The following is a 27,297-nucleotide window of genomic DNA, read 5'->3' on the forward strand; positions in this document are numbered from 1 at the left end:
ATGGCCGAAGATGACTTTATTTTCCTATGGGTTATAATTTGATTAGCTAGAACCTTATATATTGGTTTGGTTCAGCTAGATGCTTATAATAGATGCTTAGCCATGCTTAGAAACAATAGCTCACTAATGGGATAAATCATGCTTCACTATCACTTATGGATATTTAATGGAAGCTCACGATGGTCAATCGTGATTGGTTAATTAATTAATGTGCCAACTAAAACTTGATAATGGTGGGTTGTGAGCACATGGTTTTGATGGTCGTGCTCATGACAATTAAGGACCGGTTCACGAGTTTCGGTTGTGAAACATTAACCGTGCCAACCACAAGCCAGTGTGGGCAACGGCTTTACCTTTTTGTATAGCATGGTTCATTGCGGAGCACCAGACTAAGAAGTGGCGGAGATAAGCCCACGGGGGTCGCTGGGGAGTCCATGCCTTGTTTTATAAGGGGGTGATTATGATCCAGGAACGGTACACTGCTTTGAGTTGTGTTGTGCGAGGGGTACTGTCACAGCTCCTTTCCGAGGTACCATGGTGGTATCGAGGCGCATGGTGACATGTTGTGGGGCTGTGTCTTGTGGGTACAGTGGTACACCTCTGGCCAGAGTAAAACTATTCGAATAGCCGTGCCCGTGGTTATGGGCGGGTCGAACAATGTCTTTCGTGATTAGTCTCACACTTCACACCATAATAAATGATGCTATAACTGGTAATAATTTGATTAGCTCCTAGTTTGGAATGGTACATTCCTGGTTTGGAGATAGGTTTGTACAGCCGGGTATGGTTGTTCAGGATGGTTGGGCCTGTGCAGCATGGGTGTGCTGTTCAGCGTTGATTAATATTGATGATTAATTACTCTACTGTTTTACAATTCCTAAATGTTTGTTAAATGCTGCTTTCGCAAATGAACCCTATATTATGCCATTCTTTGGTATCTCTGTACTTGCATATTTGCTATGTGGCTTGCTGAGTATGTCATATGCTCACCTTGCAATAATCAATCAAACCTCAGTTGAAGACAAGTTGTGAAGGAGAAGACGTTTGGCTTATACCCCAGTTGAGCTGCCTGTGGGAGTGGAGCCGGAGCTTCGCTAGACCATAATTCCGCTGCTGTTTTTCTTTTCTTTTGTAAGTATGTAACGTTATTATTATGATGGATTTGTATATTAAATTGTCAGTTTTTGTACCTCGGCTGATTCCTGGACGAGGATTTTATGCACAATAAGTTCAGAATTACTAGTGAATTTCCGGGCGTGACAATTACGGGGAAACGACACATTATCATAATAGTCAGGATACGGCTTTTTATAAACCCTAGCACGATTCCTAGTTTCAATCCCAAATTTATCCCTAATAATCTTATTTCCTCCATATTATCAGGCCTATGTTGATTTAGCGGTGGATTTGGTGGCCTAATAGGTTGTGTTTGTGGCGCAATATGATTATATTGGCCTTGCCTAGTATCGGGAGGATACCCCCTAGCAACATCATTATAAGCATTAGGAACATGTGGGGGAACTTGGGGACTATTTGCAGCAGTAGATACAGGAGGATCAAATGTTCTAGGATGATACAAATAACTAGCATTAGTCATTGGATCTATCCCCTGTATCGGTATAATTACGCCGGTCCGACCGGTCCAGGGCCCGGTCTAACCGACATCCAGAGGCGTGGTTAGACCGGCCTGAGTCCCGGTCTGACCGCCGGGATAATACCCGGTCGGACTGGCCGTTTGGCCGGTCGGACCGACGGCGAAGTCGCGATCTGACCGGCCGTCAAGCCCGGTCGGACCGGCCGTATGCGCCGCTCCATTGGTTCTGCTACTCGTCTGATCTATAGTAGCTTGGTTAGCAGTGGTAGAGGCTTTATCTTTTGACATGTAATCGGCCATAAGAGGGCTGAATTTAAACCTTAAAAACTCATCAAATTTACCCTCAAAAGTTGCATCTAACTTATCTTTAAAAACAGTCATAGATGAATCTATTGTAGATGCTACTTGTTGTTGGATAGATTGTGTTACCTATTCATTGCTTACGAAATCAGAAGCGAGCTTAGTATGTGGCCCGGACTTGATTATCACGCCTTGATGAGTCCTAGTGCATGCTCTCATCAGCGCCTCCTGTGTGATCTCCTTGATGTACTCCTCCATGGACTTGCGGTCTTCTCCTTCGAAATCATCCAATGTGATAGGTATCACATTAGATGGCTCTACCTCCGTCTTGGATGGCGGCTTCGTCATGGCGAAGTCGAAGTTGAGTTGATGCTGAACGGATTTCCCCAGCGGAGTCGCCAAAATCGTGTTGGCAACTTTTTGTGACAAGTTGACAACAATGATTGCAGCACCTTATGCCTTGCAGTGATCTTAGAGTCGCCAACCATCTCGATCTAGCAAAGAGCTAAACCTAGATGGGTTTTGACAAATAAACCGGCTAGCGGAGCCGATTTAAGATAACTACCCGTCTCGTGGGCAAAACGGAAGGTTTTCAGGACAAACCTACAAAGAGATGTCGCACTCTCGCAGCGGCGGCAGACGGTTTACGGCGCAAACCGACAAAGATGGACAAACTAAGAGAAAACTAAAAGCAATATGAAAAAACGATTCAATTGATTGATTGTAGATTGGATTTTTACAATGAACCAGCCATGTCCCTTATATAGGGGTTGGTCTTGCCCTCTATAGGCCCTCCTCCACGTCCAACTCGGGGTAGAAACTAAAGGAAACCCGAAACATGCCTTCCCGAGCAAGGAAACCTCGAAACCCAACGAAACACAGTTGGACTCGGACCTGCCGGTCAAACCGGCCACACACCGCCGGTCTGATCGGCCCTCAATCGGCGGTCTGACCGCCCAACACACGGCGGTCTGACCGGCCCACTCAAAGGAAACCGGTAGACTTCCAAATTTTGGCAACCTTTCCTATTTTAATCCTAGGTTGTCACGCCCAGAAATTTAGCCCAAATTTCCAGACTATTTTGTGTATTAAATCCCTGTCCAGGACTAGCCAGGGTACACAGAACGACAAGTAATATACAGTTCCAAATGTAAATAAAGCGTAAAATACTTACAGAAGAGGCACTTAGTCCTCACACCGAAACGAAAGCAGCAGCAGCGGAAACAGGCGATCCTAGCGAGGCTTCAGCTCCACTCCACAGGCAAAACTCAACTGGGGTCTGAGCCTTGGTCTTCTAACTTCGCCTTCAGCTCAGAAGCACTACACTTCTGAAAAGGGGGAATAATAGCAAGGCTGAGTACAACCACCGTACTCAGCAAGCCACACCAACGATGCAGACGTGCAAGGGGAACACAAGGACGGTTTGTGGCTATTTGCATAAAGGCGGTTGTAAAACATTTTATTGAGCAAACAGTAAAACAGTTGAGTAATTAAAGTAACATTAAATCTCCACTGATCAACGCTACACCACGTTGAACAGGCCCAACCAGCCCACCTAAACTACAATGCATTGGGTCGATTTATTAAGGTGGGACTAATCACAGTGAATCTGGTCGACCGCCCATAACCGCGGGCACGGCTATTCGAATAGTTTTACTCTGGCCAGAGGTGTACAACTGTACCCACAAGACATAGCCCCACGACACGTTTCCGTGCGCCGAAATGCCACCACGACATACCGGAAAGAGGCCGTGACAGGACCCTTCGCATAACCCCCTCTAACCAAGCACACCACACCTCAGGTTTCACCCCTACTCCTCGCAAGGCAGCGGGCAGTCCCCTCTCGTGCCTAGGTGAATCCGGAAGCCGCATAGGCCATCGCAGGGCCCATCCAAACTCCATCACGCTCACCCTTGCCTAGATGCGTCAGCTAGAGGAAAGCTACACTACAAGCCCAGCCGTTGCCCACGCTGGCTTGTGGAAAGTACGAGGAATTCTTCCAGGGTTTCCCACGAACCGGTCCTTAACTGCCATGGGTGCGACTAGCAAAACCATGCACCCACAGTCCACCATTCAGTCGCATTTTAGTTGGATAATTACGACCATTAAGTATGGCCAGATGTCTCGAGCACGCAACTCATTCTGATACTAAAAAGGTCTAATACTGTAATTATCCCGTCAACTGAGCTAGTAGTAATTAAGCATGGCTAAGCATATAGTTCTAGCTAGGTCACATAAGTAACATGAGCTAGTTTATTTATTACCCAGGGTTGACAAAGGACATATATCAAGTAAACATGGCACAAGCGAGCAGATAGGTAATACCCAGATCCCATGTAATTAGCAAAACATGCATATTTATTTGCAAACGGTAAAACAATTATAAATTGGGATCAACATGCTCAAGGGGAATGTGTGACTTGCCTTGCTTCTTCAAATAATCTTACGAACTCTTATCCTTGCGAATGCGAACTTCTGAAACGACGGATTCTACATGCTAGCATGCAAAATGAGGAAAAACTCTAATAAAAACAAGGGAAACAATACATAAAAAGTAAACAAACATGTAGAGCTCAATTTTAGATGAATTTTGCAAGTTGAATGGCTCAATTCGGAGTTCGAATGAGTTAGATATGAATTTTAGAAGTTTTGAGCCATTTAAATGAATTTCTAGAATTATTAACGAATTATTGCGCAATTAAACTCGATTTATGACGTCACCGAGAGGGAAGGGGTGGCGCCAACAAACGGGACCCACCCGTCGGTGACTCAAGGGCTTCGGCCTACCGTGGACCAAGTCCACGGAGACACGGGCTAGCGCACCACGTGGCGCCGATGGAGCACTGACGTGGCGGCCACGTGTGCAGACACACGGGCGCCCTGGATAGAGACCGAGGCCGATCCGACGGCCCAGATTGACCGCGGATGGGACCAAAGGGAGGCGGCAGCCGGCAGCGGTGCGGGCGCGGAGCGCAGCGGCGACGAACCGGCCGGACGGCCACCGGCGGCGGCAGCGCATGGCCACCGGCCACTGACGGCGAGCGGCGACGTGGTGAGCGGTGGCACGACAAGCGGCGGTAGGGAGCGGGGAGGAGAGGAGGGATGCTTACCAAGACGGCGACGGCGAGACAGCAACGGGGAAGCCGGCGGCAGGCTCCTCGGGGAGGCAACGGTGACGGCGGTCCGGCGACGGGCTCCTCGGGGAGGCAACGACGATGGCGGTCCGGCGGCGTTCCACGAGCGGGAACTGGCGGACGGCGGCTGCGAGGACATGGGGAATGCAGTGGTATGGTTAGGAGGATGGGAGAAAGCGTGAAGCAGCGGGGAAAACCGGCCGAAGGCGAAGGAATTAGGGGAGCTCATCGGCGCGCGAGGGGAGTGGAACTCCGGCGGATTTCCGGTGAAGAGGGGCGGCAGCCGAGGACATCCTCGTTGTTGCGGAGCTGAAGGAGGCGACGGCGCAGGTCAGTGTGGACGGGACCGGCGGCGAAAGGCGGCCGGAGGCGGCAAAAGCAGCGGCGGCCTCGGTTTGCAGTGGAGGTGGTGTTTGGGCGCCGTTTTGGTGGAGAAGAGTGGCAGACAGGCTTGCTCTCGCGGCGGCGCAGCTGGTTGGGGTGGTGGCAGGGTGCGGGAGCGGCTCAGGCGGTGACGGCGTGCAGCTGGAGGCGGCTGGCGGTGATGTAGCTCGGGTCGGCGGTGGCGGTGGGGTTTCGGCAACGGTTAGGGGAAGAAAGGTGGGGGCTGGGGTGCGGTGTGGAGCGGCGATGCCGGCGGCGCAAGCGGCACGGAGCGGGGACGGCGGGAGCGGCGGCTAGAGGCGGCAGGAGCTCGCCGGAGTCGGCGGAGAGAGGTAGCAATGCGGGGAGAGCGGGAAAGGGCACGGGGAGCTCGGGCGAGGAGAGGAAACGGAAGAGGGGAGCACGGGGGTACTTTATATAGCGTGAGGGAGCAACAGGGAGGCCGGGGAGTGGCGAATTTGGGCGGTAACGGCCAGTGACGTGGAGGTCAACATGCACGGAGTGGGGACTCGATTTGGCGCCGAAAATTGGGGAAAAGTGGGGGATTTGGTGGAGGAGGTGGTGGGGAACCGATTTCATGCGGTTCGAGCGCGAGGGCGCAGGCGGGAGGACCCGGAATCGGCGGTGATGTGGGCGGCAACGGCCGTCCATGGCGGCTTCTGCCTGGGAAGCCGAAGGTAGAGGAAGGGCCTGACAGGTGGGGTCGCCGGGCCCACCTGTTGGGGAGGGAGAGAGGGAGGAGAAGCCGGGGGTTATTTAGACTTTGCGCGAGGCGAAGGGGAAACGGGCCGACGGCCCAAGAGAAGAGAGGGGAGGCCGAGGAGGAAGGGAGAGAGGGGCGCGGGCCGCGGGAGAGAAAGGGGGATTGGGCCGAAAGCGGCCCAAAAGGGAGAGAGGAGGTTTTTAATTTGTTTTTCATTTTATTTAATTGGTTAAATGAACTTTGTGCTATTCAAATTATTTCTTGAGCTCCGAAAATTCGCGGGAAATTTCAGAGAGTATTTTAGGGCACAAAGAATATTACAAAATATTCTCGGCCAATAATTTTTAAAGGAAATTTTTAATTCCCTCAATAATTCACTTGATTAAATTTCTTTAAATTTTATTTAATTTCTAGAAAATGCATTATTTAATGATTTTTAATCCCGAACGAAAATCGGGGCGTTACATAGGTGCCAAATTTGGGTGTAAACGGCTGTCACATTGAATGTTTGAACACATGCATGGAGTATTAAATGTAGGAAAAAAACTAATTACACAGATTGCATATAAATTGCGAGACGAATCTTTTAAATCTAATTGCGGCATGATTTGACAATGTGGTGCTACAGTAACATTTGCTAATGACGGATTAATTAAGCTTAATAAATTCGTCTCACAGTTTCCTGATGAAATCTTTAATTTGTTTTATTATTAGATTACGTTTAATACTTTAAATGTGTGTCCGTATATCTGATGTGACAACTAAACCCAAAAATTTTTCCCAACTAAGGGCCTGTTCACTTTGATGCCATTTTCAACCTTACCAAGTTTTGGTAAAGTTACCAAAAAAGTGGCTACATTTAGTTTGCTGCCAAATTTTTGTAACTATATAAGAAATCCTGCCAAAATTTTGGCAACTATGCTAAAATTTTAGCAATACCAAAATTTAGTAATGTTTTTTTGGCATCAAAGTGAACAGGCCCTAAACCAGGCCCAATCCTAAAGATGTTCAACTTTTGCAAAAATAAAAAAGAACCCTTCATCATCAGAGAAGTTTATTCAAAACACCCCTATACTTTCCGAAAATATAAGGACAAATCAAGTTTCGCAAGACTATGATCTAAAAACGTGAGAGAACGAGGTCGTTCTCGCGAAAAAGGCAAACACTCCACCACGTCTCCAGTTCTCCACCACTCCCAGTTTACCGGCTCTCCTCTCCTCTCCACGCCCCTCCTTTCATTCCCCATCCTCCTCTCTCTCTCTCTCGCTCCCTCCCTCCCGCGCGTGCCGCCGCCACCGCCCGCCCCCCTCGTCCGCCGCGCGCGCGTGCCGACGAGGAGTTCTCCTCACTCCCTCTCAGCCCCTCCCAATCCGAGAAGCAGGGTATGTATGCACATGTGCTCTCCTCTTCCTCCCTATGTTTTTTTCTCGATCTATTTCTGTCGGGGGGTTTGATTTAGTTAGGGATGGCGCTCCATCGTACCTGCTTGCTAGTTGCTATCGTGTTGGGAGGTGAGGTGATGTTATCGTGTTGGTCATCGTCAGCGCTGCGCCTCCCCAAGTTTTTAATTTAGGTTCCCTTTTGAAGAGGTGTTGAGGATCATTACATCTAAACATACCATTAGTATAATTACATCGCAACCCAGTAGTATTAGAAAGGGTATGTATAACCCACATAATTTTTGCAACTACAAGATGTTTCTTAAGAGTGATCAATGAGCAACATTAGTTTTTTACAACATACACCTTTGTCATCTCGCAGATCGGTGGGCTGCTGTCCAGCAATGATGTCGATGGCCTCCACCACCGCCAGCCCCTTTTGCCCTTCACCCATGCTCAGAGGACGCAAATGCACAGTTCGAGTTCAAGGTATCCGTCTACTCAATCTATGCAGTACTCTGTAATCTGATCGATTTCTGATTTCTTTTGCTTAATTTGGGGGTACACAGCTGGAGCTGCCGGAGCGGATGCATCTGATAAGTCGCTCGAGATTATGCGCAAATTCTCTGAGCAGTACGCCCGCCGCTCCAACACCTTCTTCTGTTCCGAGAAGTCCGTCACCGCCGTTGTTATCAAGGTAATGGAACCAAATCTATTTTCTACTTCTCTCTTGAATCCTCGTTAAACTTTACTTTTAAAAAAATCTCACTGCGTGCACATACAAATCAAATACTAGCAAAAATCATCTTAGCCACAAACAAATTCTTCTATGCTGCTATTTCATGTGTTCTGTACCTGCAGCTTGATAAGAAGATTATTACGCCCTATTGCTGCTGTTGAATGTTGATGCAGTAGGCTTCAATCTTAGGTAGAAGAGAACCTGCCAGTATGCCCCTGATTTTCCATTGGTTAGCAAGGCCTTCCATACACCTCATTGGTTCAACACGCTAAGTTAACACACAGTTTTAAGTATCCTAGGTTGCATTGATGTAGAAGGTGAGTGCTGCGTACTGCCTGAGATTTTCAGAGCACAAAAGGAACTTTGAATGCAACATGTATTTCTTTCCCAGTGCTGTTTGGGATATGAAACAACTAGAGCAGAAACAGTGAAGCATGCCAGCTGAATGCTGATTACTGAACTAAAATGTATATGAAGAGTGTATTCACAGCAATCTCTTCATGAAAAAAAATAGAAAACCCAAGTCCAACATAATAAAAGGCATATATTTGAGCCCCATCCTCTAGATAATCAATCATATTACTGCATTGTCTAAGTGCCCAAATCTCAAAATAGTTTACCATTCCCAGGTAAAGTTTGACAGCATCTCCCTGTTAAATTACATTGCTAGAATAGAGACATAAATAATAGCAAATGGTATTTCCTCTGATAACTGCCAAAGGAGAAGAAATCAACAATTGCCCAAACATGAGTAAGAAAAGAGTACTCCAATTGATAGTCCGAAATCGTGGATCTCAAGCAGCGAGGAATAATTACCTCAGATGGTGACAAATCCGTGAGTAGAAAACAGATCAAGGCGATTGCTATGATACAAGGTCTATATACGAATAGATGATATGGTTGGTTGAGTTGTTGGAGGTGGGTATACATGCATTTTAAATCATGGATAATCTTTTTGTTGGTTGCATAGTGGATCTCTTTATGCCTTTTGAGTTGACAGTTCGTATTGTAGGATCATATGTAACTCAAAAATCATGTTTTAACTTTTCTGCATAGTATTTGGGCTATTGGATGATTAAGGTCATACCTGGGATCTGTTCTGGTGGGATCCTATGAGTATTACTAGAATGAGTTTTATGACCATGTAGTTTTTGTCTAGACTAGGAGTCCTCATGTACCTGTTACTTTTGATTTGCCTACAATCTCAATGGAGTATTTAAGTCATATTTTGCTAAGATGTATCAAGGTTAAACAAAAAGGAAATTTGTTCTCACATTAGAGCTTTTCTTCTAATCTCATACAGCTAGCATCGAGAAAACAATATTACATTGATTTATTGCCTTGTGTTCCTACTCTGTGGACTGAGACCTTGATATTCTTGAACTGTTGTTATCCGTTGGTACATAATTTCTTTTCGCTTTCATTGCAGTGACTGATTTGGTACATTGCGGACACTGAGTCACTAACAAGACTAAGTAGTTGTGTGTTGACCATGGAAATCATACCTGTAACTTGGTCAAAGACACAGCCGATCATCAGACGGTGTTTGGGTATGGGCGAGAAGGTCAAAAAAGTTATGAGTGTTATGTAGGATTTTCTTGTCAGTGACACTCCAAGGGGTTAGTAAACTGGTGAATGCTTAGAGGGCATGATTAAGCTCTTGCATTGTGGCCATAGTGTCAATTGAGGGGAACAAATGATCCATCAATGTTGTAAACCAGCAAGCCAATGTATAAAGGACATGGTAAATGAGCACAAATGATAATAAAAGGGAATCACAATCTACCACTATTCACAATCCCTTTAACTAACTCTTGGAACCACTGGGGCCATTCCTTGATACCAACTGATAAAACTCCATCAGCTTGACAATCAGCTCCTCTACTCTGGTTTAATCACAGGAGAGAAGTCATCTTGTTTTTATTTTAATATAAACTGTGGACTGTTGTCATTGTTCCAGCCCTTTCTTGGTAAAAAGTATAAAATTAAGGATTGCCTTCTGTGTCTTCTTGATTCTGAATAGCAACTAAAAATATTTTTGCAGGGACTTGCTGATCACAAGGATCAACTTGGAGCTCCTCTATGCCCTTGTAGGTAATTTATCTTACGTGCTGTGTCCACTCTCTAATTCTTCTTCGGGTTGATTACGACAGTTACTTACTGTTCCTGCTTTTCACGGTGTAAATTTAAATCAGGCATTATGATGACAAAGCTGCTGAGGTAGCACAAGGATTTTGGAACTGCCCTTGTGTTCCCATGCGTGAGAGGTCCAGTTCTTTATAACTCTTGTTTTAACAACTATGATAGTGCATAAATAATGTTGTGATGCTATTTGTGGTTTAGTTATAGGCGCGGAACATGGTGAGGTTTCACTGTTTCTTTGTTCCGATTTCATAGTATTTGTGGAGGCATATGCATTTCTAAGAGAGCACAAACGAATCTGCTGTAGATTATTGCTGATTGCCCAAAGTGAGAAGCATAGATGTTTTGATAAAGACGTTCCTCAGTAATATCATCATGACTTTTGAAACCATGTGTCCTACATATATACCGATGACTTAGGAACATAGTCTCTTCTGGCCCTTATTTTTTTGTTATAATGGACATAGATATAAAATGAAATAATGAATATGATGAGCTGTTGGACCCATCTGTTTTCAATTGGTTGATCAACTTTTGCAGGAAGGAATGCCATTGCATGCTTTTTCTTACCCCCGACAATGACTTTGCTGGACAAGACCAGGCATGCTCCTTTTTCACAATGTTTTCTTCACAGATACCATCTAGCTCTCCGTTGTCATTGCATGAACGTCATTTCTACAAATTCCTCAAAGTAATTTTATTTTTCCTTATATATACTCTATGCATATTGCAGGCTATAACCTTGGAGGAGATCAAAGACGCAACATCAAAGATATAACCTCAGTGCACCTTTTCTTCCATTATTCTGCTTGACACCAGAGTTTGTATATGTAGTCTCTGTAAGATGACATTCTACCGATGAAATCGGTCATGATAAGATGTGTAGTAAACAACAATTTGTCGTTCCTTAGCTTTCATGTTCTTGCTTTTGAACATGGGAAAACACGCTCCCACTAATACAACAGCCTATTAACTACGCACTTGATACAAAGCATCATGTTTGTTCATCCTTTGAATCAAAGGTATGATATTTTCCGATTGACTCCAGTCGAGAATTGATCCGTATCTGCTGAGCTCTATTCTGCCGACCCTTCGTTTGTTGAATATGAAGTTGGAATCAAATTAAATGGATGAATAGATATAACATGTGATCATTGTTATGCAACGTTGCTTGTTGCCATAACACAAATCTGCCATACAAGAAAAATCCAGAAACACACATAATAAATTAGCACACAAAAGAAATGCATTTTATTAATATGCACATCCAATTAAGAATTTGTATGTTTTGGTATGTACTAAAAAGTGTCACCCCAGATATCAAGTGAGACGATTTTCACCCGGAATGGTAAATTGGCCCATGAAAATATTTCAGTGTACTTAGACGAAGCGTGGTGGCAGAAGCACCCTGGGTTCAAGTATAATGTCTGTACTTCCGACGAGGCTTTAACGTGTTGTCTTATGAGTGTGAATCTCGTTTGTTAGGGACTCGCATCCTTTACTTCCACCATATTTTAATAGATGGTATAATATAGTATTATTTATTTTATTATGATTTGTTTTATCATTTAAGAAAACTTTAAGTCTAACTTATATTTTTCATACTTACTCTATTTTTTTAATAAAACTAGTGATTCAACATTATATTAAAAGTTAATGGCCATCTGAACATTCTAATTTAAATACCCCTTGCCAATATCCAGTTAAAATCTATAGACTGTCCTTAACCGTGTAGATATTGCAGAGTGGTACAAGGCTTCTGCTCTGTTTGATCTTGGTCAGATAATGCCATCTTTTCTTCACCGTATCTCTTTAGTTCTAGTGTTGGACGGTTAAGATGGACGTCGACTGCATATCTTGCAGCTGTCTCTGCCTCCTCCACCTCTTCAAGACTAGCATTCTCATAGTTGATCGAGACGCTGAACTTCTGAATATATGGATTCCAATACAGCCAAGAGAATCCAAAGTCACGGCCTTTATCCTTTGTCTTGCGCACATTGACATCACGATGAACAACTTCAGGCTGAGAATGAGAAAATCAATATAAGATTTACACGAAGAAATACCATGAATATATAGATGAAAAGAAGAATAAAGCTAGAATTGCGTACGTGTGTTATCTTGTACGTAAACTATTCCACCCGATCATGAGAACATGCCATTTGGGATAAGTTTCAAGTCAAACATAAAAACTTGAACATCAATATATGTTTAAATACCTATATGCGATGTGTATACAAGGTTTACAATTTTGGTTCGGAATTTCTGATATCGGGCTTACCGGTGGACATGTAGGAGGTTCTTTTGGTCATAATGCTCATTTTTTCTTGAATTTAGCGAAAAATTACCATAATTTCTTCAACTGTTGTATGATATTTCAAGCTTAAGTTGTGCTTTTAGGTTCTGGGTTCGACTCCTCATGTAGGTGAATTGAGGCTTGGTTAAAAATAGTCGGTCACTGGTCTCTCATAAAAACACGTGTTAAGAATTGACCTGTTGAGGATGAGCTCTCATGTAGCGGGTAGAGACCTCAAAGCACGGTTAATAATCGATCCACATGGGGGTGAATTCGCGTGTGGGAGGCTAGATTTCAGGGCATTTCTCAGCTGGTTCTTCTCAACCAAAAGCTGTAGGAACAATCTTTCTCTTTCTCCCATTGGTCAAATAAAGCCTAGACCATGGTCTAGACCGTCTAGACCACGTCTAGACGCGAGATTACTACAGGTTTTCGTCTCGTTTAGGGCCTAAACTGTGCTCTAGACCATTTTCTTGTCTAGACAGTCAAAAACGGTCGAAGATCGTCTAGACCAAGTAATTAGACCATGCCTAGCTGAGTCTAGACCGAAAAAATGACGTGTAGACCATGGTCTAGGCGATGGACCCAAAACATTTGACGTGTAGGAGCTCAAATTTTCTGGCCCGCCAAGGCTCAGATGGTTTAGGTTAGGGTTTGGATGGAGTAAATCTCATTTTTCCCCCATTCCACCAACAACCGCCACAACCACACCACCCGCAATACAAAGTTAGTAACATGTGACATTTTCTTGTTTCGGGAACACAATTTAAAATGTTAGGATGAGTTTGAGGATGTGCAAGGTTTGAATTTGAAGCTAATTGAAGATTCATTCTTGCAAAATAAGGTAAACATTAAATACCATCTTTTGTTGCTCTCAAATATTCTCTAGAACTTTTGACTTGCTAAGTGTATTTACATATATGTAAAAAAATATGCCGGTAGTATAAGTATGGTGTATCGTATAGACTGGCTAGACTCTAGACCGGGGGTCACCGTCTGGCTAGTGCCTAGAGGGAAAAGAAGTGGGCTATAGATCCATATAGTCAATGGTAACGCAGATTCCAAAATTGGCTATTAGATTGAATATAGATGATTTAAAGCTAGTAGTCGACTATGCTATTAAACTTAAATTGATTACAAGTGATTTGACGTTAGTGGTTGACTATATTATTAAACTTGCGCTAAGAAGAGGCTTAAATTCACCGAATGGCTTTGTTATCAGACTTCGCAGAGAAGAGATATACCTCTTGATGTATGTCAAACAGCATCATCTTATCTTCATCACGTCTTATGATTTCAAGGGCGGGTCTGTTGGGATGGTCATTGGCTGCACAACACGCAGCTGCCTCTGCTTCCTCCACTTCCTCAAGCGTAGCATCCTCACAGTCGATGCAGACCTCGAATTTTCTGATGTTTGGATTATGCAGCAGCCAGTGGAAGTCAAAGTAACCAACATCATCCTTCACCACCCGCGCTTTGACATTTTTGAAAGCAGTTTTATAAGTGATGTTTCTATCGGGCTGCGAAATGAGAAATTACGAACGAATGAACTGGTAAGTATCAACAGTAGATTTAATAATGAGTAAAATATGCCGTAGGTATCACAACTTGTAAGCTAGCTGAAATTTAGTCAGTCATCTTATATATTGATCAAATTGATTACTCAATTTATTTAGGATACAAATCTATAAAAAAAATATGCCATGTGTATTATTTATGTCAAGGTGAATGCCACGTTAGCTTCCTAGACTATGAAAGCAACAAAGATGACAACAAACAGAGCCCTTGCGGTTGTGGCAAGCGTTGATGATTGTGACTCGCTAGATCCAGCACCGTTCGGTTAGACATGCCATCAAACTTAAGATCGTGGCATAGCACATGAGCATAACAAATCGATCTAAATATACTAACTAAATTAGCGAAGAGAATGAAGAGTAGAACGGTTTTTCTACAAAATATATATTGCTTTCGCTAACTCATTGCCATGTTTGCCAACGCAGCGTCCAACTCGGCATAAACAATATGAGTGGCTGCTATTTTGACTAGATTTGCACTCCCAAACAAATTGAGTGATCAATTTGAGCAATTTATAAGATAAATGACTAAATTGCACACGTCTTGCAAGTTGTGATACCAACGACCCATTTAACTCTTTAATATAGAGGTGATTGCTACATTCAATCTTATCAACATCTTCTACTAGCTATCAAATAAAAGTTAACATACACAATACACTAGCTTAATTTGATACAGAAGCCTTAACATAAAACTATATCTACAAATTAAAGGCCCCAATGTTAAACCTATAATGAGGCCTTCGAACTAGAAATGGCATTAAATAAAGATTAGATATCATTTTGAACTATGTATAATCTATATAGACTAAAGTTGCACAATAAAGCAATGCTATTACCACTTTTCACTTAATGCCACGCATTTTACACATCATTGTAAAAGGTGTCAACTGTATTATGCTTTACTCATTCATATCGTGGCCGGTGATCTCTATCCACAACAGAAGAGCTATGATTCCTCACTACCTATCGTGGCCGGCTAGAGTTATATGAGATTAAGAGGAGCTTATTAGCAACCAACAACTGCAATGGTTGCAGCACTTTGTTTAAGCTTACGAACATTAGTGCGTCCTGATGCAAAGCGGCGGAGTTAGAGCGAGATGTAGGGGGGTGCCACTTATTTAATTTACTTTGCTTTATATCAAGTTTAAGCTAGGGTGTCTAAATTTTTATTGAGGGGGGTACACACATGGTGAAAATAGGTCAGGTATAGCTACAAATTTTTTTTGATCGGGTTACTGGGCACCCCCCTCAATACTCTAGCTCCACCCCTGACATGCAATGATGTTTATGTTTTCTTGATGAAGTATAAAATTGGAATATTTAGTGCTTGAAACATGTGTCACATCATCGTCATGAGTTATAGGTGTTTGAGGTGGCTATTATTATCATTGGACCCTTATTAAAGCCAAGAGAAACAAGCCCGTTCTAGTTAGATTAGTGGAGGAGGAGTGGATCTTAAAAGAATTGGGGTGAGAATGTCCTCAAACATATTAAAACACATTGGATTGGATTAAAACAAGCTCGTTCTAGCTTAGCTAGATTAGTGGAGGAGGAGAAGTTTGTGTGCACATACCTCTTTGTAAGGTGAGAGCAACCTATCCTCAAATATTCTTACTATTTTAAGTGTAGGATGGTTGGGATGGACGGCGGCAGCTTGCGCCAGTGCCGCCTCCGCTTCCTCCACCTCTTTGGTATGAGCACCAGCACAATAGATGTCAGCTTCAACTCTTTGAAGCGATGTTCTTCCAAGGTTCCCGAAACCAAGTTGGTTGTCGAAACAAAGTAGGTTGGCATCTTTTAGGAACCGTACATGGACAGTGAACTTAAGGGATTCGAGGCTTGGCATAATAGCCTTCTCGTTGCAAATGATGTTATGTATATCAAACCACACGAGTGAACGGGGTGCCTTAAAAATTCTCAATTTCTGAAAGTAAACATCACCAGATGTCCCCCCCCCGTGCTTATTGTCGTAGTGTAATTGGAATCCAGTTTGAGGTAGTTGAGCTCTGGTAACCTTTCAAGTGTTTCCATGTCCTGTTCCTTCAAAGCCATCACCTGCAATTCTAGATAACAGAGGTTTGGAAGAAATGATGAGTTCAACCACATCGGAAACCTGCAGAATTTCAAGGTTTGCAAGCACAGGTGCCGAAGGCATTGAGGGGAAGCGTGCCCTTCTTCCCACATTACGTCCGGATGAGGCATAAATATCCACAGTCTGGATGCTGTGCAGATTGTGTAGGCAATCCAGCAAATCTCTGTTCGGCCTCTCATCTAGTTCGTAAGTAGAAAGCCTAATCTGCAGCACCCTTAGTTTACTCAGCTTGCCTAGTGCCTTCATAAACTGTATTCTGTCATCATTTTCAGCCTCTATCCATATCTCTTCAAGAGAGGTCAGCTCCTCAATCAAACCAGCTGATACCTTGTAAATCCTATTGGCACGTAGACACACTAGCTTTGTCAGCAGGCCCATTGACTCTGGCAGCTCTTTTATTTGAGTTCCCAATAGATCAAGTACTTGTAGAAACTTCAGATGTCCTACATCCTCAGGGAGCTCAATAGAATCAATGTACTGTAGTCCAAGGTACCTCAGGTGAAGTAAACTCCAAACATGATGCAGACTGTGTTTACTGCAATGGTCCAGAATAAGGCAATTTTGTAGAGCCAATACACGTATAACATGAGAGCCTGTGGATGCCATGCTTATATCACAGCACTCAGTCACAACAAAGGACCTCAGTTGCTCCACACCCTTATTAGCCAACAGGGGACATTCAACGTTTGGCTCAGAACTCTTACACTGTAGAGCTAGTCTGCGGGAATTTCTCGATAGAAGTACCAGTTCCTCGCTGCCATCCAATACAGTGACAAAGTTTTCTTCAGCTGACAACAAATGGACTAGATCAAGCACCATATCATGAACATGGCAACCATCTATGTACCCTTTGTCTTCAGCCTCAGCTGGCAGGATCAAGCTTCTGTTAATCAACTCGTTGAAGTATCCCTCACCGAGTTCAAATAACCCTATCCCAGCTGCTTTCTCTTCGTGTATGAAACCCTCGGTTATCCATTTCCATATTGACATATTTTTCTCAATATAGTAATCCTCTGGAAATATACTTAGATACAATAAGCAAGGTTTCAGATGCAAAGGTAGATCATAATAGCTCAAAGATAATATCTTTCTAGTATTATCTACATCGTCATTGCCTTCATGCCCCAGACCAATAGATTTGTATACTACGGGCCAGTCCTCCATTGGTTTATTGGCTAACAAACTAGCCATTGTAATGATAGCTAATGGAACACCGCAACATTTCTTCAAAATTTTCTCACATGCATCAACTGATGGATCACTATCCAAACACTTATCTTCACCACCAACTATTCTCGTATACAATAACTTTTTGGAGTCTTCATGTGAAAGTGGCTTCATTTTGTAAATGTCACTGACATACGCCGCAACTTCAAAAATGCGAGTAGTTGCGACTACTCTACTTCCGCAATTACTATTTTGCAGAACACATCTGATTAACTCCCATGATTTTTTATCCCATATGTCATCAATAATGATAAAACACTTGTATATATACCCACATGACAGTGAAAACAAGTTAGTGACTAAAATTAATTGACGAACATACAAAAGAAAGAAGCACATCAATATGAAAAACTGTCAAACAGCAAAAAAAAAAGCATTAGTGTTTATTCTTATATTTACACATAACATGGAAGGATGAAGAACAGTCGTGCTAGGAATCAGAAACATGTATCAAACAGATATGGTATATTTAATTAGCAAAACTAGTTACGTAGCACCGAAAGATCACACTTTTAGTTTGATAGCACCAATATATAACCACTGGGTTAACTTAAATTGCAATCAAAGATGACCATGTTTTACCACTGTAGCTTTTAATCACCTTGCTTCATTTGTTGTTAAATTCAAGGATTAGAGTATCTCCAATGGGAATAGGGAGCTACCTTTCCAAACTGACTCCCTATTTTCACTGCGCACTTCAGTGGGCTCTCTAAATCTCGCTCCCCACTTTCATCCACAAATATTTTATGAATTATTATCACAGACTGTAAAGGACTTTCTGTTGTTAGCAAGTACTCTTTGCCCAATGGACCATGAGTGTAAGGCCTTGTGTGGAGTGGAGGTTGTGTGCTTATGTAAGAATTGTGGACTTATCTAATAACTAGAAAAGTAATCAGTATTTCCGTCATTAATAAATTAAGCTATCTCTTTATCCTAAAAGATTAAATGTGATTATTGATGAAAAACTATGATAAAGCGAAAGGACCATCATGATAACTCAGCCAGACAAATGATCCTACTGACCATGCAACTAACCAAATACCATCTCCAAGTTTAATCACAGAGCTAATTACTAGCTATGCCTATATGGCCATATTGAAGCATTAGCTATAAGGCTGCCTTCATTTTTTTTTGTTTAGGTCTCTTTCTCTCACTTATACTATTTAATGCATTTCAAGCACGTGTAAATCTAGCTCTTGCACAAGAGGCAACACTCCTCTTTTTTTTCTATCTTCTCCACATTGCTTATAGCCTATTATTATTATTGTTGCTGTTGCTGCTGCTGCTGCTGTTCTCAACTGTTTTATATACATATCCAAACAATGCGACCTACCAAACAAGTCCACTATATCCACTCAGCAAGACCAAAGTAGTCATCCTGGATGGTTCGATCATATAGTCCAGCCTAGAGTTTTAAGGGCAACCAAATATACAAATGTGATTTACTGATTTATATTGCAAATGGAACCATATAGCATCCCAAGTTTAGTACCACACTAACAGTTGTATATATGAGAGTTGGACTGATTTGATTCCTAATGTTTTTTTCGCCGGGAGATTCCTAATGTTTAATAACTCCGGTTCAAACTTTTTCCACAAAACGACGATGGAAGCAAAAGGTTGTTGGTGTGGCCTATCCACGAGTTGTGTTAGGCCTAGCGTCACTTCACACCTGGGGGTTATAGGAATTAAAATTAACTACTACTATTGGAGATGGAATCAACTCTACATGGACTCAAGAGGAGACAAAGCGTACAAGGGATGGCAGGATCATAAGAATAATAGACCACTTGGCAGTACTTAAACTTGTGATTTGAATTTTTGCTAGTCCTATATCCTAAGTATAGATTTGGAGAGCTGGAGTACTGCTCACTATCATGTATGGGACCATTCAAGAAATTGCCAATGTATAGGCGGGGAGCTCAATATCATACTTGACTTCCGTTGCCGACTACACTCTCACAAGGTTTGCGTATATTTCTGAATTTAACACATGCAAAGGTGAGCTACTGAATCAGAGAAGAACAAGGAGTTGAGTTTTATATGTATAATGGTTGAGAATACTTTGATCAACAGCTTTAGTTTTTTTTTTTCCTTTTACAAAGACGCCCTAGGGCATCTTATACCTGAAGCACTATAAAATGGTTTACATGATATTTTTGCTAATGGTTTTGCCACCGGAATTTTGGATTTGATATCATATTAATGGTTAATATTAGCTTTAACACTAAGAGCAATATATGTGGTACAATCGCCGGTCGAAGTGCGCATAGCTGCATAAAGTGGTATATAAAAAGTATATGCTATTTATGGGGTCTCTATTGGTGGTATGTAAAGTTTTTTTCTTTCTAATCTAGCGGTTTGTATCTATTTATACTTGCATCTCAAATACTGGTAGTAGAATATAAAAATTAACGGCTAACATCGTTTAATTTGTACTGGTGATACTACTAATAGAGTCCACCGTAAATTAAAGCACTTCAAAAAATATATGTGGTACAGCTGCCAAGACGAAAGACATACCTCTTCTTCTGGATGAATTCCTGGAGTTCATTCATGAGCTGCCTTTCATCCAGCAACGTCATAATCGAATGCATGTACCTTTGCTTGTCAAGATCAATGAGAATATCCCTAAGGACATTCTTCATGTCAGGATGCTGACCAATCGGCACAAAAGCTCCAGAATCAAACCCCGGTTTAAACTTGTCGTAGACTGCTTTGGCAAGGGTTGTCTTCCCTAGACCTCCAAATCCAAAGATAGAAATAACCTTTGGTTTGTTCATAGACGGATGAATATCATCCCCAAGGGCCAACATCTCAATGAGCTCATCCATTGGCCCATCAATTCCAACAAGCTCTGTGGCCTTTTTGAATAGATTCAGGAGTCGAGGATCGATGGTTGCTTGGTACTCAGGTTTTGCGACGACAATGTCATCTACCGTATACCGTCCACACCTTGCAGCCACCTCCTTGAGCTTCTTATCGATGTCTTGGATGGCTCCAGCGATCTTGCGGCAAACCTTGACTTTCTTGAACAATTTGCCAATCTTCTTTCTGAGGCGCCGGAGCATGTGTGGGCCGGCAGGTTCCATGGACTCAACATGTACAAGAAAGATGTCGACGATGTCCTCCATTTCATAGGACGCCTCTCTGAGATCGCGCGCCCAGAGCTTGACTAGCACATCGAGCTGCTCTGGTGGCACCTCGCCAACAACTCGAAGGACCGCGTATACACTGTCGAGCTCCCGCAAGAGAGACTCGATCTTCTTCCTCACGCCTATCTGCAGGTTGTACTCCTCCTTGAGCAGCTGAACCATCTTTGGGAGCAGGCTCCCCATCGCCCCTGTTACCAGCCCCATGCTTGCTAGCTCGGCGGTTGGACTTGGTTGTGCAAAGCAGCACCCACATCAGACGATCGACATTATATGCTTCCCCATCTTTGGGAGCAGGTTCCCCATCGCCCCTGTCACCAGCCCCATGCTTGCTAGCTCGGTGGTTGGACTTGGTTGTGCAAAGCAGCACCCAGATCAGACGATCGACATTATATGCTTCTGATCTGATTTGATCTCACGATTGAGCACTGAGTGATCATGCTCACAAATCAGCCTTCGGAACATGATTCCTGGTTGTGCTTTTCCACATCTCAAAGCTGTAGATTAGGCAGGCTGGAAAGCACTAAAATCTCTCCTTGATCGATGGCATTGCAAATGACACTCTTATATATTATTTTAAGCCGGCCGAACAGTACTCCCTTCGTTTTATAAGTTATTTATTATAGTTCTAGTGTTACAAATTGTGTTAAAATACTAGTCATTCCTATATTCCAAACCACTCTTATGGTGTGTTTACATTCTCACCCACCCATGGCCTTGGCAAATGACCTGCAGTCGAGTCATAATTCAGCAATGTTGATGTTGACTGCCCACCAGCAGGCAGCAGAGGTACTGCAGGACTTTTGGATCATGTGGAAAAGGTGCCATGTGAGGAAATCTCATGAAGTATCCTATATAGATGTAGATGTTCCTAACTTGTGCACGGAGAATCCACTATATGTGTTCAAGGGATTGGATGGATTTGGATTAGGTTGAACCTATTTTTAAGGTGTTTGGTTTAAGACAGTGGGATGAGATGTTCCTATAAAAGAATACTTTTCTAAGATTCACTTTAACCTTGTACCCTCAAAAACTGGCGGACAAATCCCACATACTTTTCTTTCTCAATGATGTGTGGGCCATTTCTTAAAAATTTTTTAAGACCATTACATCCCTCATACCAAACGGATGCATCCATCCCATATGGATGCGACCATCTCGTACTAAAAATATAGATAAGTCTAATCCTTCCCACTTGGTCCCCCAAAACAAATACATGCTATGTGTGCAAGCAATGAGTGCCTGAAGGTATGATGATCTCTAATAACAATAATTTGTGAACATATTGTTACTTATTTTTAGGAAAGAGTCTGAATTACCCCTGAACTATTGTGTCGGTCCGATTTATCCCCTAAAACTACAAAATCAGATATTTTACACCCTAAACTTTTTATGCCGAAATAATTACCTCCCTAACTTAATCCAGTGCAATTTTGGTCCTACGTGGCATACACGTGACAGTCCAGTCAACCAACTTTTATTTAAAACATCCATGGGCCCACATGTCAGGTTCTCTCGTCTTCCTCCCTTTCTCACTTCCCCACACCTCGACCTTAGCAAGAGAAGGAGATGGAAGATGAACAGGATAGAGAGGAAGAGGATGAGGAAGAAGACATGGACAATTTGGTCCTATAAGTTTAGAAAATGTGCTGAATGGGTAAGCAATGGCATATAATAGATAGGTGTGAAATTATAATGGCATGGTTTCAAATAGACAAATATCAATGGCATATTTCAAAACCGCGAAAGTTATAATGGCATGGATCCAATTAACCCTTATTTAATGGGTGGATGATGTATACTGGCTTCCAGTGAGAAGTATAGCATAATTGGTAGAAGAAATATTTTTACTAACCTCTGGTTTGGTGTAGAGGGTGAGCAAAATCCTGTGTTTGTGTGTGTGAGATCTTGATCATGAATGTATGAAAAGAATCTAACAAGGGTCACAACAATTTGACCAAACTCAAAGTAATAACAAGCATCATATGTATAAGGTTTATCAATATGATCGACATATAGTTTTGGTAGGAATATAGCATCGATTCGGAGTATGTAAAGTTATACCACATTTTCTTTCATAAAATTTCCCAAGGACTCAACAGAGAAGAGCAAAGGTTTGTTTTACCAGGTAATCTCTCATTTATCAATTATTTAGATAACATGTGTTCCTATAGATATGTGTTCACAAGCAACAAGCATATGTGACTGCCCTAGCAAGCATGTTTTGGTGGTAAAAAAAGATGGCGAGTATTCGTCGGCTAGTGATTTCGATGAAGATACACTTGCTTTGCTTGCAGCTGACCACTTATACTTGGCATTATATTTGCTTACAGGAGATCACCATATAAATGGAGGAGAAATGGTGGAAAACACCCGTTCAATCAGCCAGAGGTTAACAAGTGGCGAATAAATGTACGGAAGGGCACACAAACCCAATGAAACTCGGCCGACCGAGGCCCAGCCCAGTTGGCCCAGAAATTCTCCAGGTTGGTAATTACCGACCTCCAATGATGGTTGTTACCATTTCCTGCGCTCCAACCATCATTAGGACACTTGACAAGAAGGGAAGAAATATGCCCTTTGGATTCCATGGAGCATCTCTATCCTTCCAAGCAACCTCGCCCTATAAATACTCCTCTTCTCCTTCATTCACAACACACCAAGAAGGAATAAAAAGAAGAAGATCTCCTTAGTGGTTTATATTTTGTTCAAGTGCTAGTGGAGTTAGAAATAGAATAGCTCTTGAGTTCTTCAAGTCTTCCGGAGAATTCGGATATGGTTCTAGTAGCTTATATCCCTCTTGTAAGACTTTATTCTATAATGAAATATTCTTCTTTATATAGTTTTGGTCCTTTACTTTATTTGCACCATTATTCGAGTACCACCTTTGGTTTATACTTGCTTAGTATTAGTTATATGGCTAGCTTACTGGAGATATGTAGTGGTATTGGCTTAGTGTTCATTCGTATGATTGCTTTATGTCATCTGCAGAGATATAGAGTAATATTTAGTAATGTAAGCGTGGTGCTTAGATTATTGAATATCATGAAGTGATGCTATATGCCACGGAACTGTAAAGATAGGCCGCTGGTGGTGACAGCCCAGTATGGGTATTCCTCCACATGCGTATATAGGGCTAAGTAAGGTTCCTGGTGCAGGTACTCCTTATCTATAACTGGTTGGATGGTCATGCCGGATTGTCGTAAAGAACTCGACAATCAAGGGTGGTTTCTCGATATACTAAGAGGGCATACTTAGGGAGTTATAGCCATATAGTTGTACACTAGCAAGTGTATACTAAAATGATTATATACTAGAAGTATGGAAATGAGGCTTTTCTTTACTCCTCTCCATGTAGCCTAGATTTATTATTTAGTGAGAGTATTCTTATATTGTTCCTTCTGTGTGTCAACCTACCATTTACCTTATAGACTTTGATCTACATAAGTGTGATGCGTATTAGTAACATAGTATTCTCTTACCATATCTTCCCTTGGAATTAAAGAAATACGATACCTTGGAATACTCCCGCGTGAAATGCTACAACGTATATCTGTGCGCTTGTGGATTTACATCTGTAACCATAAGAAATACCGAATAATGTTTCAGGCGCCATTGCTAGGAATTATATTACTAGTTATGTCGTTAAGAAATATCAACATAGACCTTGGCAATCTGTCGGTCTATGTTGATGTTGCTAAAGCTGCCAAATCCAAAAGTGAGAATAATAAAAATGCCCAATCTGTTGCTGATAAGAAAAATGAGATCAACTTGAAAGGAAAATGCTTACTTGCTACTATATCTGATATTAATGGATTGATTGCATCACCTTTGTTGCTTATGCTTTGGTATGCAAGGATGCTCTGATTTTACTTCACGATATGCAACATTCTTTGCCTCCTCCTGCTGCTAGGAGAACTCTAATATTTTTCCAAGTGCGTTACCACCGGGGCTGCCACCACTTTGAGGGATTGAGCACCAGATTGACCTCATCCCTGGTGCTTCATTGCCCAACCGTGTGCCATATAAGACGAATCCGGAAGAAACTAAGGAGATTTAATGCGAAGTGCAAAAACTACTTGATAAAGGTTATGTACGTGAGTCTCTTAGTCCTTGTGCTCTTCCGGTAATTCTAGTGCCTAAGAAATATGGATCATGGCGTATGTGTGTTGATTGTGGAGCTATTAACGATATCACCATTCGATATTGTCACCCTATTCCACGTCTGGATGGTATGCTTGATGAGTTGAGTGCTGTTGTTGTGTTTTCGAAAGTTGATTTGCGTAGTGGATACCACCACATTCGCATGAAACTAGGGGATGAATGGAAAACTGCTTTCAAAACTAAGTTTGGGTTATATGAGTGGTTAGTCATGCCCTTTGGGTTAAATAATGCACCTGGTACTTTCATGAGATTGATGAATAAGGTTTTGTGTGCTTTCATTGGTAAATTTATGGTGATATACTTTGATGATATATTGATTTACAACAAGTCTATGGGTGAACATCTTGATCATTTCCGTGTTGTTTTTAATGCTCTTCGTGATGCATGTTTATTTGGTAACCTTGAAAAGTGAACCTTTTGCACAGATAGAGCTTATTTTCTTGGCTATAAAGTCACTCCGTAGGGAATTGAGGTTGATCAAGTTAAGGTAGAAGCTATACAAGGATGGCATGTCCCGAAGACTATCACACAAGTGCGAAGTTTTTAGGCCTTGCTAGATTTTACCGCCGCTTTGTGAAGGATTTCAGCACCATTGTTGCTCCATTGAATGAGTTTACTAAGAACGGTGTGCTTTTCACTTGGGGCACCACACAAGAGAACACCTTCAACATGTTGAAAGATAAGTTGACACATGCACCTCTCCTCCAACTTCCAGATTTTTATAAGACTTTTGAACTTGAATGTGATGCTAGTGGGATTGGATTGGGTGGTGTTTTGCTTCAAGAGGGAAAACCTGTTGCATATTTTAGTGAAAAATTGAGTGAGTCTGTTCTGAATTATTCTACTTATGATAAAGAATTGTATGCTCTTGTGCGAACATGGCAACATTATTTGTGGCCCAAGGAATTTGTCATACATTCTGACCATGAATCTTTGAAGCATATTCGTAGTCAAGGCAAACTGAACTGCAGACATACTAAATGGGTTGAATTCATTGAATCTTTTCCTTATGTTATCAAACAAAAGAAAGGGAAGGATAATACCATTGTTGATGCATTGTCTAGGAGATATACTTTGTTAACACAACTTGACTACAAAATCTCTAGCTTAGAAACAATTAAAGACCAATATATGTATGATGATAATTTTAAAGATGTATTGCTGCATTGTAAGGATGGAAATACATGGAACAAATTTGTCTTCAACGATGGGTTTGTTTTTAGAGCTAACAAGCTATGCATTCCAGCCAGCTCTGTTCCTTTGTTGTTATCGTTGAAAGCGCTCGGAGGTGAGTTGATGGGGGCATTTTGGATCAAAAAGATGGAGGACATACTTGCTGGTCATTTCTTTTGGCCAAAGATGAGGAGAGATGTGGAGAGATTCATTGGTCGCTGTACTACATGTCAAAAGGCTAAGTCCCACTTAAATCCACATGGTTTGTATATGCCTCTAGTTGTTCCTAGTGTTCCTTGGGAAGATATTTCAATAGATTTGGTTTTGGGATTGTCTCGGACCAAAAGGGGCCGTGATAGCATTTGTTTTTATTGTGGATAGATTTTCTAAAATGACACATTTCATACCATTTCATAAAGCTAATGATGCTTCACATATTGTTGTTTTATTCTTTCGAGAAATTGTTCGTTTGCATGGTGTACCAAACATAATTGTTTCTGATCGTGACACTAAATATCTTAGCCATTTTGGAGAACGTAGTGGGCTAAATTGAGGACTAAGCTTTTATTTTTTATTACCTATCCCCAAATTGATGGTCAAACTGAAGTTGTGAATCGAACCTTGTCTACTATGTTAAGGGTTGTTTTAAAGAAAAATATTAAGATATGGGAAGAATGTTTGTCTCATATTGAATTTGCTTATAATCATTAGCTGGATTCTACTATAAAGATGTGCCCTTTTGAGATTGTTTATGGGTTATTGCCCCATGCTCCTATGATTTAATGCCTTTGCCATCTTTTGAAAAACTAAATTTTGATGCTAAACAACGTGCTGAATTGATGTGAAAACTACATGAAACAACTAAAGAAAACATAGAGCGCATGAATGCTAAATATAAGCTTGCTGGTGACAAAGGTAGAAGGGAGCTAAGTTTTGAACATGGAGATTTTGTTTGGTTGCATTTAAGAAAGGATAGATTTCCTGACTTGAGAAAATCTAAATTGATGCCTAGAGCTGATGGACCATTTAAATTGTTGGCAAAGATTAATGAAAATGCATATAAGATTGACCTGCCTGCATATTTTTGAGTTAACTATCAGGTGAGTTCATTTTTGAGTTCATCTTCATATTATTTATACCCTGGAGACGTATGTACTCTTGTTTTACTTAGGAATGATAGAGAGGATCAAAATGGGAGAGGATTCGCGGAAGCTGGATTCGGACTACAGAACAACGTCAAC

At 41.9% G+C, this 27,297-nt stretch overlaps 1 protein-coding gene and 1 pseudogene across 1 annotated transcript; one reads left to right on the forward strand and one right to left on the reverse strand.

Annotated features, from left to right (window-relative positions):
- Window positions 1-7,325: 7,325 nt before the first annotated feature.
- On the forward strand, window positions 7,326-11,351 carry LOC127785253 (ferredoxin-thioredoxin reductase catalytic chain, chloroplastic). The gene is made up of 7 exons (XM_052312686.1): window positions 7,326-7,497; window positions 7,877-7,983; window positions 8,064-8,191; window positions 10,278-10,327; window positions 10,429-10,500; window positions 10,916-10,976; window positions 11,109-11,351. The coding sequence occupies exons 2-7, from the start codon at window positions 7,899-7,901 to the stop codon at window positions 11,151-11,153; spliced, it is 441 nt and encodes a 146-aa protein (XP_052168646.1). The 5' UTR covers window positions 7,326-7,497; window positions 7,877-7,898; the 3' UTR covers window positions 11,154-11,351.
- A 747-nt stretch (window positions 11,352-12,098) lies between these two features.
- LOC127784652 (disease resistance protein PIK6-NP-like) lies at window positions 12,099-20,926 on the reverse strand (annotated as a pseudogene).
- Window positions 20,927-27,297: the final 6,371 nt, after the last annotated feature.

This window comes from Oryza glaberrima, chromosome 9 (genome assembly GCF_000147395.1).
Source record: "Oryza glaberrima chromosome 9, OglaRS2, whole genome shotgun sequence".
Taxonomy (NCBI): domain Eukaryota; kingdom Viridiplantae; phylum Streptophyta; class Magnoliopsida; order Poales; family Poaceae; genus Oryza; species Oryza glaberrima.